At 35.6% G+C, this 15683-nt stretch overlaps 2 protein-coding genes across 2 annotated transcripts; both read right to left on the reverse strand.

Annotated features, from left to right (window-relative positions):
- Window positions 1–1188: 1188 nt before the first annotated feature.
- On the reverse strand, window positions 1189–2414 carry LOC116174381. Its single transcript, XM_031492295.1, has 3 exons — window positions 1989–2414; window positions 1731–1899; window positions 1189–1683 (listed from the first exon to the last, which is right to left on the reverse strand). Exons 1-3 carry the CDS (start codon window positions 2202–2204, stop codon window positions 1568–1570), a joined length of 501 nt encoding a protein of 166 aa, XP_031348155.1. The 5' UTR covers window positions 2205–2414; the 3' UTR covers window positions 1189–1567.
- A 6964-nt stretch (window positions 2415–9378) lies between these two features.
- Window positions 9379–15683, reverse strand: LOC116175166 (G2/M phase-specific E3 ubiquitin-protein ligase-like). Its single transcript, XM_031493286.1, has 5 exons — window positions 15400–15683; window positions 14826–15193; window positions 12168–13157; window positions 10250–10513; window positions 9379–10199 (listed from the first exon to the last, which is right to left on the reverse strand). Exons 2-5 carry the CDS (start codon window positions 15178–15180, stop codon window positions 9955–9957), a joined length of 1854 nt encoding a protein of 617 aa, XP_031349146.1. The 5' UTR covers window positions 15181–15193; window positions 15400–15683; the 3' UTR covers window positions 9379–9954.

Here is a 15683-nt window from a genome sequence, read left to right on the forward strand (position 1 = left end):
CTATTTGTTGATGCACCATCACAAACCGTGCCATGAACTTCCGCTCCACAATTCTCCAATTTTTTTATAATTTCTAATACTAACTGTGCAAGGCAGCTTCCTTTCGTGGGACCCTTAGTAGCATACACTGCTATTGGTTGGGTAAAATTATCAGCTAATGATGACCACATAAATACTAAAGCATGGTCAGCCTGTTGGCCAGTGACTGTTTTTGATGTATTTTCATGTTCTGCGCCGAAATCTTCTGCTCCAATTAATTTAAGATTTTTTACATTTAGCTGAATATTAACGCGCACCGACATCTCATCAAATATCAACATACCTTGCCTTGCAAATTTATTTTTTTCTTGTATTTTCATCTTAAATGCTTGGAAAAATTCTTCGTCAAGTCCACATTTGAGTCTTACTCGCGACAAATATGTACGCACCGTTGACACAACGGGAAGAGGTACGATTTCATTTTTTCTTAAAAAAGCGTACGATTTTGGGCTTTTAATATGAAGAAGTAAACACATAAGTAACCAACTAGAAGAATAACGCCTAGACGTTTTCTTTTTGTACCTAGCCATCTTAATGCATTCCATCAGTAACATTTTTTGAGCGGAAGGTAAATTTTCCATCTGATCAATTTTTTTCTGCACTTCTTCTTCATTCAGGGTTTTCATTTTCGCTTTAGCTTCTTGTAACTCCTTCCTTGCTTGAATTAGTCTATAATGCAGTCTTCGTTCACGTTTACGACAGTTGGCTGAATTTTTCAAAAAGCGGTCTCGTCTCGACATGGTGACCTTTGTGACTTTTTTTTTAAATAAGCGATTGCTTTTTTGGCATTTTTACACAAACAACAGTAGTTCACTCCTTTGAGTAAACGTTCATCGGTAGTATTCAACAGGTAACTACAATTTCCATGTCTCACGCTTTTAGAAAATTCATCTTTGTGATATCGTGTCCTGCTGAAGTCTATGCTATCTCCGATTATTATTATTAATCCGTAACATATAGGGAGTAGATCAAAATCAATCAACATTTTTTCAAAATCAGCAATCGAATTAATCTTACTATTTGAATCTTCAGTTAAACGGACATGCAAATGTTGAAAAATGAAGAAGTTTATAAAAGATTTACACAGCACAATTTTCTTTGAAATTACGATATCATTTTCTACAACATCTCTTTAAAAAGTGCTATAATGTCTTTATGGAATTGTAAGGTCCACGACGCAGACGGCAAGGTAACGTTATTCTTCGACAAACTATCGAATATTGTGACTAACCAAGATTTATTATATTCTGAGTTATTGCCTTCGTATATCTTTTCAACTAAAAGGAAATTAGAAATCAGTGGAATAACTTAGGCAATGCAATTTAAGTTTTTAACATTCCCACAAATGATTAAAAGACCCATCAAAAAAGAAAAAATTGGCGAAAGCTTAACTTTGGACAGGGATTTTAAGTGCATTTTCAGTCATGTTTATATAAATATCAGACAAACGGGCATACGGACAGACATACGGGCTCCGTACTGCTCAATAACTCGCCGAGACCTATCTAACGGCACCTCAACCAAGCCTCTAGCACTTACCGTTCCGGAGATATAAAATATCGGACAGACAGACAGACAGACAGAGAGACAGGCAGACAGACATTCCGAGCCTAATAGTGCATTTCAGTTTTTTCTGAAAATGCACTAAAAACAGAACTCTGTTTCTGGGCAAGAATTTGACAAATACCTACCTTCATTGGCACCTAATTCATTATTTTTTTTACGTTTCAGGTCATATGTACATTCGCCTCGTTCGATTACCCTCCTTTTCTTTACCGGCTTTTTCGACAAATAGGTTGGACAATTAGGCCAAATAGATGGTACTGCATTTTCTCTCAAGCGCGGGATTTTCAGTGCATACTAAACAGAACAAAAATAACATTCCTACAGTAGGTAATTCATGGCGACCTGCGGAACTGGTATTTACTTCCTGAATTTAAAAAACTTACTGAATATGTTTCTGTGACGACTTCACGTATGACATCGTCTTTAAAAAAATGTTTTTCGCACAAAGCGTCATTAATCGTTAATTTTTTATCCGCTCGGGGAATACGTTGACTCCACTCTTCTAATTTGTTTTTAGGCACTTTAAATAAGGATACTTTCTCTGAACTTCCGCTATATCCACTGTGACATCCAGGTGCAAAACAATACCTTCGTGCCATTGTAAAAAGTTGCAAAAAAAGCCCATACACAAGTTTAAGGAAGTGCGACCGTATATCACTGGCGCAATGCAGTATAAATGCACAAGTGATTTCGCGCCAAGCTAGTTGTCTGTCTCTGTCGCTGCCTCTCCCTCGCACACAGACCACACTCAATCGCCGTTTGTTTGCACCGAAAACATAGCTCGCCGGATCACCTCTCTATATTATACATCCGTGGCTAATGCTGAATCTGGTAAAACCAGTTGAAATGATGCAAACATCGCTTTGGAGTCTATTTCAATGCTGTTCTTGAGATTCTGATGGGACAGGCTTGTAACAACAGAAAGTAGTGATTGGCTCGGCTTTTTTATATTGTTGTAGATTTTCATCTTTTAATGTTGTCCAATGGCACTTTTTATCGGTGGTTGAAATTTTTTCCAACGCAATGATATCATTCCTAAAAGAATTATAATAGAGTAAAAAATGAATAAAAAAAATTTGTACAGCAATCACAAAATTAAGTTTACACCTAGCAGCTTTTTTAGACAATAATGTATACTTACCGGTTACAATAAAGAAGAACAGCTAATATGTATGCAACATTCCGATGCTCCTGCTTTACACGTACATGTAAATGTAACAGGCGTAACTGAAGTTTTGCATATTGTTCCTGTTATTGTGTGGGGTGGTGAAGACAATGCAGATGTTTGTAGCACTAATCCATAAAGTGACCAAACCCTACTATCTTTATTATCTGTAATGGTTCCACACAAAATTATTCTCCATCAGTAAAATTTTTTGAGCTTGGAGTACACTTCCCAAACGCACAAATGTTTTCCAATTTTACAAAAGGCATGTTAGACTGAATTCAATTACAATAATCCAAATAACATACAGATCCGAGGGGGTAACCACTCAGGAAATGTGGTGTACACACGACGGAAATGTGATGGAAATGTCTAGAAATGTAGAAATGTGGAAATGTTGTAGAAATGTGGAAATGTTGTAGAAATGTGGAAATGTAGTAGAAATGTCTAGAAATGTAATGGAAATGCCTGGAAATGTGGCAATGTCTAAAGCCGGGAATACATCTGACAAACGTTGCCGTTCGTTCGCGTTCGTTCGCGTTTTCACCCATTCTCTGGCAACGTTTGTGGTAACAGTCATGAGCGACAGACACGTGCCGAGCCAGTGCATACGCTAGCGTTCCACACATTCGCGCGCATTTGTGCTATTTTGTAAAAAATTATTTTTTGTTATTGAAATGTGTCATTCAAATCTGATACTAAGTTCATACCATCGTATGTACCTCTACTTCTATATAACTCGTGCATCCATACACTTCTCTGTTTTTTTTTCTTTTTTTCTTTTTGTCGTTTTAAAATTGTACTTATAACAATGTATGAAGTACTCGCTATAATTAACTGATTATCACTCATTGTTGAATTAAATTTCCCCGTAACAGTTAAATCGACCTTTTCGTACTAAAACGTAAGCAGACTGCACCTAAACGCTTTAAAACGCGTCTACATAGCAACGTTTGCTGTCACTTGTGGCTTGCCATTTCTTTTTGATCTTTTAATTTTTACCGACATCCGATGGAAAACATTCATTCGCACTGCTAGTCATTTGTACCATATTGAAATCGCTGCGAATCGCGGTCCACACATGGCGAACGCAAGACATAAATGTTTGGCAACGCGAACGAATGACAACGTTTGTCAGATGTATTCCCGGCTTTAGAAATGTAGAAATGTGCAATTCAAGCACCTCTTTTTTTAACTTGCGATTCTGCGAAATTGTACGCCTCCTCATTTCCAGAGTGCAAACGCGTTGTTTGAATTTTATTTTAATACGGCACCGCATACGCAAAAGCTGATTTAGTGTGTTTTTACACTTATGAACCGATGGTATTAAAGTTGATAAGTAACTCAAAACAATACCACCTTTTGTTTCCATTTCCACGTGTGGCGCGCGTTTCATTCGCTGAAGTGTTACGTTTACGTACAAGCAGGTACATCCTAACATGGATCTTAAAAGTTATTTTTAGTGTTTATTGTAGTTTCAGTAATTATTGTAAAAACTTTATGCTGCAATTTACTTAAATCTCGAACTAAAATGTCGAATACAAATTTAACTACCGCGGACAACCGTGTGGAACACTGTGACAGCGGCGACGCATTTATTGAACTGTTACAACAGCGGCTTCAAATTCAGATTCCCCCGTTTTTACGTAATATAATTGTGATGGCTAGTTTTGATAATAGAATTGGTCTCAAAAACTTATCCGACAAGGAAATAAATGAATTAGAAAGTTTTGTAAACACCGATCTTCATCAAATAATCGAAAAAGCTGATTATGAAAGTTATTATGGGCCTGTATTCAAAGAGCGCCCTGAAAATTTCAAATTCCTTCCTGGACAGAAAAAAATTCTTTTGGCCATGAGCGAGGCTAGTAAGAAGCTCGTATGTCCTGCATGTGGTGTAAAACCGTCGGTTTTGATGCCTACGGCAAAAGCGTCGCAATCAAACGAAGGGCATACACAAGCGGAAGTACACGCTGGTCGTCCAGAAAGTAGTTCTAGTAGCGAGTCGAGAAGTGTATCAAAGGCATCTCTCGCTGCACCTGAGGTAGGCGTACAAACAAGATTAAGCGAAAACGTTCAACATCAACTTCTATCCTGGATTACCGTTTTGCGCCAAAATCAAATTAAGTAAGAGCATTGACTAATATTCCCCCAATTAGTCAATGGTAAGAGTGAAGAACAAACATTTCATAACAAAATTAAGTTTGATGAGTTCCGCTGTGTCGAAGATGGTGATGGCCTTTTAAGTTGCCTTATATCGTGTTTAATGTGTGAACAAAAAGTTAAGGTAAAAGTTTTTATTAAAATAATTTAATTTCACAACATAAGCGTTAATTGCATAAATATAAAATATATAGCATTTTTTAACTAAATATGGTTGTATGTTATAACTTTTTCCGAGTTTTTTTAAATTAATAATAAGTACACAACTAGATTTTTTTGTTTGAGATTAAAGTTGACGTAAACATTATTTTTTAAATGCTAGTTAATTTTGTGTTATTAACTTGTGCTTTGTTTTATTGATGCCGAACTATAAGCACGTATATGCAATGCGCGGCGTTGTTTTTTTTTTTTAGAAACCATTAACTATGTATCATGTAATATAGAAATGTATAACAATTTCAGGTTAAACAGCTACAGAAAAACAAACCTGGTTCTAATTTATGCTTATCAAATTATTATCAACACGTGAACAAGCATTTGACTAAGAAAAGTAAAGTTCAAAAATCATCAATTAGTGGTTTAGGCTCAGGTAGCAGTCAAGTACGTCAATCAACAATTGAAAAATTTTGCTATGACGCCAGCCCGAGACGTAGTCGTCTTCTTAATATTGAGCCGAGTATCGAACCTAGTACCAAACAACAGCATTCAGAGCTAACTTCTCAAAATAATGACAATATATCTGTAGAAATAGTCGACCAGGTAATCAACGAAATTGACAACGAAATGTGCGAGAGTTCTTCTAATATAAATCCCGAGATAGATGATGAAGTAAATAATCTGTTCAAACCCCAAAAGAAAAGGAAAAAAGCGCTCTTGTCGAGTTCCTCTGAAAGTGACAAGGAAAGCCAGGATTTTCATAAAGGCGGAATTGCAAATATCGAAGAAATGAAAGGGGATTGCAATTCTGCCTCCAATATAACAATTTTGCCCCAACAAGTTGCAAATGACGTTGCAAACATAACTAAAGAGAGTAAGTGGTTGGCAACGAAGTATTCACGACAAGAAAGGAATCAACGTTTACGCCAAAAGACCCTCGAAGACGAACGACAAAGTTTAATAACCCACTTTTATGAACCAATACAGGCCATTGAAAAGATTATAAGAGAAAATGATCAATTGAAGATGATTATACATAAACAAAGTATGAAATTTTCCCTAAACCAGAACGAAGCGTCATCATCAAGTAAAACTATTTCAAATTTTTTAAAAACCATGATAGACACAGCTACGTCAAATGCTTCTAAATCTGATGGCGGAAACAGATATAATAGTTGTATTAAAAAATTCGCTTTATATTTGTATTTAATCGGAGGGAGGCGACAACCTCGACGACCATCCAGAATCAGAAAATACGGATGAGTCTGTTATTAGTTTGTCAGATTTAAATCTAACCAACATTCCTCTGGAACCTCTAAACCATAAGAGCCCATACATTAAAGTAACTTGCCAAGATGGAAAAGTCATTACGGTAAAAAAGAAGACATTATGCTGGTTATTTAACGATCAAACAATAAGGTATTTTTTATGAATAATCCATAAGTGTAACGCTCTATTTATAGATTAAGTTCGGACCGTCTTCTTCGAGTAAGAACTACACAACATCGTCCCAAGAGTGTATTTTCTTCTATCAATTTAATATCGGAAAATTATTATGCCGTATACTATACAGAAGCTTGGTATATAGGCCGTATAATTGAAATCTGCGATGACGAACATTACAAAGTTAAATTTCTTGAATTTCAACTGAGTTTTTTTGTTTGGCCTAAACAAAATGATATTCAAATGGTTGATAAGAAATATATATTTTTTGGACCAATTAAAATGATAGGTACAAGTAATCTAACAATTTCAGAAAATGATAGGCATGTAATACAAAAATTATACAAGGAACTAAAAAAAGAACTGAAATAAATGTTCACTAACAAAAAGGTTTTTTTTTTCTAGACATACCTACTTGTTATTCACGATCATATTATTCTTAGCACATTAATTTGAGTCAGAACAGTAACATAGTTTTCAATTTGACGTTCGTTACGATATTTGTCGAACCCTCGGTCGAGTCCTTGGTTACTGACTGCGTTACGGTTAGGTTTAATTCTAGATGATATTTTTCCGTATTAAAATATGCTAGTTTGAGAAAGTTGTGATACTGTAGCAGAAAAAGTACTGAATAGAAATTATATTATAAACCAAAATATTTAGAGTGATGACTTAATATGAGGCGCCGTTCAGGACATAATTATTTTTTTAAAATATATAATGTTTCTTCAATATATATAATGTTTTCATGAATATATATACAGTTTGAATAAATATATACCGAAATTCGTAAAAATATAAATATAAAAATTTACATTTAAAAATATATATATATTTCGTGCGTTAGAACTCCTATATCTTTTTGTGTACACAAAGTTATAAATTATATAAAGTCTAGTTGCCCCATCTGCCGTAAGAAGCGCCACCTGTAAGAAAATGGTCTCGCTAGGGTATGGCAACCTCGCATTACGTTTAAAGTGTCAACAAAACAAATGGCGGGAAATATACCCAAACATAAAAATTAATTAAAATTGTGGTTAATTATTGCACAGATGTATGTGTGCGGATAAATCTGCAATAATTGTATTGAAGTTATGGAATTTGGGACAATCGATGATTTTTTTAATAGTTTGTTACAATGTTACGAAACTGTTTCAAGAAGTATATGTACCAGAGACATAGAAGTATTACGTCCTAAATTAGTAGAAATTGAGGATTTTTACACAGTTTTATATATATTGTATTCCCATGTTACACATTGTGACCTAAAAGAACACCTGTATACAATTTGTGAACAACTGATATTCAAATATCGAGAGATTGAGAATTTAGATTGTGAACATAGGAATATTTCTCTCGGTAATTATAGCTTAGATGTTTTACATGTTTCAAATAATATTGGGCGTCCAAGGTACAATTTAACTCGAGAACAACTTACAACATTACGAAACTCTGGTTTAACCTGGAAAAGAATATCAGACTTACTTAACATGTCTGTACGTACTCTATATCGACATCGAAAAACCATGTCATTTGAAGATAATCGGGAGTTTCTCACAGACGCTGAGTTGGATTCTATGCTACATAATATTTTGTCCGTAACTCCAAATGCAGGTGAAACTTATGTTCTTGGGAGTTTAAGATCAAGAAACTTTCAAATTGCACGGTGGAGAGTACGAGAAAGACTTCAAGCTATTAATCCCATTCGGATAAGTTTACGAAGAACACATGCAATTTGCAGACGAACATACAGAGTGAAAGGCCCTAATTATTTATGGTGAGATTTTGTAACTTGTGAAAAATACTGTGATTTTCAGAAATCTTCAGGTAAACTACTGGTTGTATTTACCGATCTATTTGTTACACAGAGCATGGCAATCAAGGTGAATTATGATGCTTTGAATTCAACCAGTTGGGTACTTGATTGAAATTCTGAAAAACCCAATTGCCATCTCTGAATTTAGTCTATGGGGGCTTTACATATTAACACTTTTTTTTAAATTTTAGGCATATGGATTCAAATCATAAATTGACTACATTTCGATTTGTATTTCATGGATGTATCGATGGATATAGTCGTTTAATTATATATTTGAAATGTTTGCCAGATAATACCTCACAGAGTGTGTTAAACTTATTTAAAATTGGTGTTGAAAAGTTTGGACTACCAGTAAGAGTTCGTGGAGACCATGGAACCGAAAATATTCTTGTTGCAGAATATATGTTAAATGAACGTGGCATTAACAGAGGAAGTTACATAACGGGGCGATCTGTTCATAACCAACGCATAGAGCGATTATGGGCAGAAGTAAATAGAGTTGTCTCTAAACATTATAAACAACTTTTTATTTGGATGGAAAATGAGAGCCTATTAGACGAGCTAAACGAGGTTGATCTGTTTGCTTTGCGGTATATTTATTTGCCTCGTATTCAAAACAGTCTAAATGAATTTGTAAGTCAGTGGAACAATCACAGTTTGAGTACAATGAATGGATACACACCTCTACAATTATGGACTATGGGATTAGTTGGAAACAATTCTGATTTGTTGGAAGACGAATTTTATGTTCAAGACTATATATGGATCTGATCCAGAAGGTCCAATTGTTATTCAAACGAACAATAATGTTGTAGTTCCCTTGCCTGAACAACACTTTTTAGAAGTGGAAGAACAATTAAGAAATATTGTAGCAGACCCTTTAGCAGAAGATGAAATGCAAGGTATCTCACTGTATATTAGAGTACGTGAATACATTAATTCATGTTTGCAGTAATTTATACTGTGAGCCATTCTCAAAATGAAGTTCGGTACCTATGTTTGGTTTTGTATAATGTTTATTGTGTTCAATAAATTTGTTAAGTATAAAATGTATAATAAAATCAAATAAAATGTTATAACTAATTTTATTTCAAGCATATAAACCAATGCTATTTAGTAACAGTCATAACAATGTAGTATCCAATTACATGTCGGTAGGTTTAATAGCACCAGATCACACGCAATCTTTTGTTTTGTACATATTTATTGCACTAAAAATAAATTGTCATGTACCAATTCACAAATGAAACTCATATACATACAGGGCGACTGGTTCATATACAAACATATTGGAGGTCATTTGCAGTTGTATTAGCCAAACATTTTTCGAATTTATTTACAAAACAACAAAATTGGGCATAGTACTTAAGACGCTAATAAAGGTCAATTGTGACTACTTCACTAACTCGTCACATTCATATAGGCATGTTTAGGTTAAAATAACTACAAATGACCCCTATAAACATATCCTTCAATTTATATGTTTATGAACATACTGTGTTAATTAACACAGTGTTTGTCAAAATAAAACATATCATAGATAGGGATTTTTTTCATTAATTCTAAGACAGCAATCACATTTTCTTTTTGAATTAAATTTTAATTAAGCAATTCCAAAGTCTTTTGAATTTCCAATCCCAAAATCCATATGATATTTAAAATCATCAAAATTTGTATGACATGTTGGTAAATATAATTCCAGTCCGCATGTGTTAGCTTTTGGATACATCATTTTATCATCATGTTGAAAACGAATGTAAATTTTCGTTCCAAAGCCCAAAGCTGGAACAGTGTCAGCTCCCGTTACAAACACCAACAATTCTTCCAGACTGCAATTTGAATTTTCTTCTGAAAAACCATCAGCAATACTATAGGAATGTTTTCATACTTATACTCACCTTCACAGTCCAATAAGTAATCTCTCCAAAAGGCTAGAATTCTGTTTTGTGTTTGTCTCTTATTACTTCCTACTTCACTTAGCATTACGGTTGGTAGTTCTTCTATTATTGTGTTATTTAATTTAGATTTATTGTCACATACAATATCTTCAAATAAAATCGGATGGTTTTGAAGAAATTCTAAGACATTGCAAGTTTTTAGTCCATCGATTAATTGGTCCAAGGCAGGTTTTGTTCTATATATGTGGTAGAACTTGACTGTTGCTAAAAACAAAAACAATTATAACAGAAACACTACATGCGTTTTAATATAGATTTATGCTGGCAGCTTTTTGGTTACAAACATCCTGGGTTCGAATCTTATTGGGTCGAGTATCGAGAGTAGCTATCAGCTAATACTTTTCCCACCATAAAATAAAGACATAAAAAAAATAATTATCTTTAATTAATTAACTGTGATCATTATTTAGTTGTCCATCACATTGGTACATTGGTACACCACTGCTTTTAAATTAATGACATTTTTACCAACTTTAGAATTGTTTTTAATTCAAACAGTCTGCAATCATTTACCTTTACCCAGTACTGGTCACCAGAGTTGGACTGGGTCAAGCATAGAGTGACCCGGTGACCCAGTTAGTTTACTGACCCAGTGACCCAGTTGACCCGGTGACCCAGTTTGACCCGGTGACCCAGTGACCCAGCTTGACCCAGTGACCCAGCTTGACCCGGTGACCCAGCTTGACCCAGTTTGACCCCAGTGACCCAGCTTGACCCGGTGACCCAGTTTGACCCGGTGACCCAGCTTGACCCGGTGACCCAGCTTGACCCAGTGACCCATCTTGACCCAGCTTTACTCAGTGACCCGTCCTGACCCGGTAGCCCAGTAATTAAATTATTGTTAGTTATCATCCAAAACAATTTCAAGTAACTTTTAATTAAAAAAAAACTTCCTCAATAATATTCGGCAACAAGCACGTAGCCCAATTTCATTCAAGAGAACTAATACCTAAAAAATCAAATGCATTTGTTTATAGTTTGTAGTCAAGTAGTCAATGAAAGTATTTAGAGAAAAGATTTATTTGGATTAAGCTAACTAGTAGAAAAAAATTAAATGTGAATGAACACCTGTAAGCAAACTGGTAAGCCCTGAAGCAAAGAAATAACATTATTCTAATACAATTCGGGACATGGAAAGTTTTTTACGGCAGTATTAAAGCAAACATCACAGAAATGGCAGTTGTCAAGCAATCGAGTATTATTTTCAACAAACCAGCATTTCATTTATTGCATAATCTGTACACTTGAACCGAGGGCACTGACTTAACTGCGTTATTCAATCAAACTAGGTGACTGGGTCGAATTGGGTCCCCGGGTGAAATTGCGTCGCTGGGTCAAACTGGGTCACTGGGTCAACTGGGTCAAACTGGGTCACTGGGTCAAACTGGGTCAAACTGGGTCACTGGGTCAACTGGGTCACTGGGTCTAACTGAAAAGAGTATGACGTGACCCAGCGACCCAGTTTAATTTAGTGACCCAGGTGACCCAGTTGACCCAGTGACCCAGTGACCCAGTCCAACTCTGCTGGTCACTGTAATTCACTTACTTACAGTGTTATTAACACTAACCGTTCTACTTTTAATTTCAAAGTGAATTTAAATAGTTTAACCAGGTGGTCCCTTTATTTTTTCAAATAGAAACCTATTCTTTTAATTGAATTTCTACATTTTATTTAAATATTGATCACTAGTTCCTGTAAAAATTTACTGTTTCTAGATAAATGAACCATCCAGTATATAAAATCCGAACCAAGTGATTACTCTAAATTAACACATGTAGAACCTTGCAATGTAATCCTATTATTGCACAGGAATAATGTAAATTAAAAAATTTAATATAGTTGCCAATAAACTCTTACCGTCAATTATTTCATCCTTCCTGGCGATCAACTGGTTTACTATATTAATACCGGCAATTGAAAATACGCTTTCGTTAAGCAGATATTCACGCATTTCTGTTTCATCATTAATATGTGATAATTTATTAATTTTTTCCAAAATATCACATTCCACAAACTCCTTTAATGGTTTGACAAATTCGACGCCTTTGGTTACCGCAACAAAGAGACTATTTGAAAAAAAATGAGGTCCAAGACCTGCGTGCACAATGCTCAAGGCTACCATGCGCCCAGCATCATAATAATATCTTTTGTCAAGTGCTAAAGCATCCAGTGAAATATACTTTTTGTCTGGACCCATAAACAAATTTGAATTTTTTAAATAATTCATCAATAATCGAAATAACTCCCTTGTAGGCCCTCCCATATCTACAGCACCTTCTGATTGGCCATCTATGTCACTGAATTTTACATCAATTTTTGCAAATGGATCAAATGAAGATCTTCTAATTGCACGTATGCAGCAATGAAACACATCTGCCCGGTATACATTAAATTGATTGGTTTTTTCCAATGAAATTTTACTGTTAATGTTTGTTAAGATCTCTTGCAAAAGGTTTGTTTCTTCACCACTATTGACTAAATTATCAGACTGTACATCAAATCCAGTTGGTGAACTGTGCCACTGATCAGTGAGGCAAACCCCGTCGTTATCATCAATAGGAGTTGGAGTATCCACGTTGTTCATTTCAGGTGTACAATTACTATTGTTATCAGCCAGATCTTCCATGGGTCTGATATAAACAACCTTCTGATGATAAACTCGTTTTAAAGTTTCTCCATTTAATTGAGATCCACTCTGCAAACTTAATTTCGTCAATCTTCCACTAATAGGCACTACAAATTCATATTCGGAATTCATTAATTTATCCGAAAATAATGAATAAATTAAATTGTTTAGATCTTCCAATTTCATGCCGTTGTGAAATTCCACATTCAAAAAAGCAAATCCTAAAAAATAAATTTCATTACTTATGGCCATTTAACATAATAAAGTTTAAGATGTATTTCAACCTACTAGGGGTGTGCAATATAGGAAACCGAACTCAAATCTTGATATTGTGGCGAATATTCTAGAAACCCCGCCCGACATTGAGGTGCCATAATAGATTAGTTGTTATGGTATGCCCCACGTCCTGTAAAGGTGCGCAAGATTGGTCTTGAATATTTAAATATTGAAGGCCGATCATGGGCACCCTTAGTGTGGTGTCACACTATGCGTTTTTACCGCTCCCGCTAAAACGGATGCGGTTTGACAGGATGAGATCTACTTGTCACACTATTCAGGTTTAACGGGATGCGTTTTTGCTATATTTTGGCAGTCTAAGTAGTGTCATGTCTCAATTATTGTTAAAGATGGTTTGTGCGCTTGAGGCGGAGGGGCTATTGCGAAAGCAGATATATTGTCAATATTAGATTGATCCTTTTAATTCAGGACGAGAATCTAATAATAGGTTCGCGAAGTTTTATGAAAAAATTCGAATGAACAAGAAATTTTTTTTTGTATATTACCGAATGTCCAAAAATTCAATTTCTACCCATGATTTCTCCCTACAGCTTTTATCTACATACTCTTTAGATTGTTTTTCCCACAGTGCAGTTTTTGCATGCACGCACTCGATGAATAAACCGACATCAAACATTGTAAACCTAACAAAACACCAGGTTGCAACGTTCAGTGTGACAACTGATGACAACCAACGTGCAACAACACGTGGTTTCATGTCATTGGGGTTGTCATGTCATCCTGCGCAGCGGCAGCAGGATGCGGTTGCATCCGGTTGGTGCGGCGAAAACGCATATATGTGACTAGTACCATTTAATAACGTGTGATATTATTATCCCGTCAAACAGGAGCGTTTTAGCGGGAGCGGGAGCGGTAAAAACGTGTGACACCACACTTATAGATCACAGGTTGTACAGTAACATAGTCACTGGTAATCTACTGGTAAGAATGTTATGTATGTTATCATAATAGAAATGATGTACCAAGTGCCCCCTGCTTTGTACATAAAATTCAGTACCTTAGTAGATTCTTAGTGCTGGAAAATATAGTTATACAAAATTTTGTGAAGGTATGTTGAAAAACTACAATTTTATTCATGTAAAACAAAAATAAATATTAAAGTTTGACATCCTGTAGCTCAATAATCATCAACCTTAAGTTCGTGAAGATAGCACGGTCACTTGAAGCGCTAAACACGGAACCGGCGCCAATCGTTAGTGCCTAATGCTTCATACCTTGCATCAGCTCAACCAGCCGTTTTCGAGAAAACGACACCCCCTAGGACAGTTCTGGCTTCCTACCCTTCTTAGAAGCACTCAGGATGGCTCCGACGTCAATCGTTAGTAATTTAATCAGTTCTTCCTTGAGTAATGATGAACGTGGCCTACAACAAGGATAGGAAGCCAGTACTGTCCTAAGGGGTGTCGTTTTCTCAAAAACCGCTGGTCGAGCTGATGCAAAGTATGAAGCACTAATAAACACTAACGACGGGCGCTAACCTCGTCCTTAGTGCTTCAAGTGTCCGTGCTAATCACTGACCTATCAACTTTTGGTACAAACTAAGCTAAATAGTAAAGCAGCAAGCCTTTTCTGAATATAATTCTAATTATTACCTGTGTCATACGCTTTAGCCTTTGCATGCCCTTTTAATGTTGAAAGACACCTCTTAGAAGTGACTAAAATCACATCTTTATAAAACGGTGTGGGTTTTGAGGAATTGTTTTCCCTGACTTGACCTCGCCCTTGATTTCGGGTTCTGTTCCTTTGTCCAATTGATGGAAATAAATTATGCAGCTCATTTCGTAGTGAACTACCGGAGGAAACACTGGCCCTGTTTACAACTGGCAATTGTGATTGTCTCTGTTGAAGCGGCAAGGTTAAGTTTCTTACTGTAGCTTCTAATGAATGCCGTAATTGCGGACTTTGTAATATCTCTTCTACTGTTTCCCTAATATCCATTTCGGTCATAAATTTAAAAAAGCTGAAATCAAAGATGCTTTGTTATTCTACTGCAATTACAATACCCAAAAATCAGCGCAATTGTAAAACGCTTGAAACAAATGAACCAGCGATAATACCAAGTTGCTAGGATCAGATTACATTTCGCGCGTTTTGCAATAGAGCAGATTTTGGCTTTGGCGTAATAGGTACTCTTACAGCTTATAACCAGTACCTTATTTTACCTACCTTTTAATGTGATTACTTTCAGGAGGATCGACGAATAATTAAAAGAAATTGTTCAATGCAGCGCTGTAAGTCTTGGATAAATATAACTAAACAAACTACAGCAACTTGGTGAAGTGACGAACGACAGGTGGTGTATTTATGTGAAATTGCGAAGGACAACAAAACACGTGTGTTTTATTTACATCTTAAATATAATGCGAGGTTGCCAAACCCACGTCAGACAATTTCTTTTCATGTGGCGTTCCTTGCGGCAAGTGTGGGAACTAGAGTTTATATAATTTCTA

Source organism: Photinus pyralis, unplaced genomic scaffold (assembly GCF_008802855.1).
Source record: "Photinus pyralis isolate 1611_PpyrPB1 unplaced genomic scaffold, Ppyr1.3 Ppyr1.4_LG6, whole genome shotgun sequence".
Taxonomy (NCBI): Eukaryota; Metazoa; Arthropoda; class Insecta; order Coleoptera; family Lampyridae; genus Photinus; species Photinus pyralis.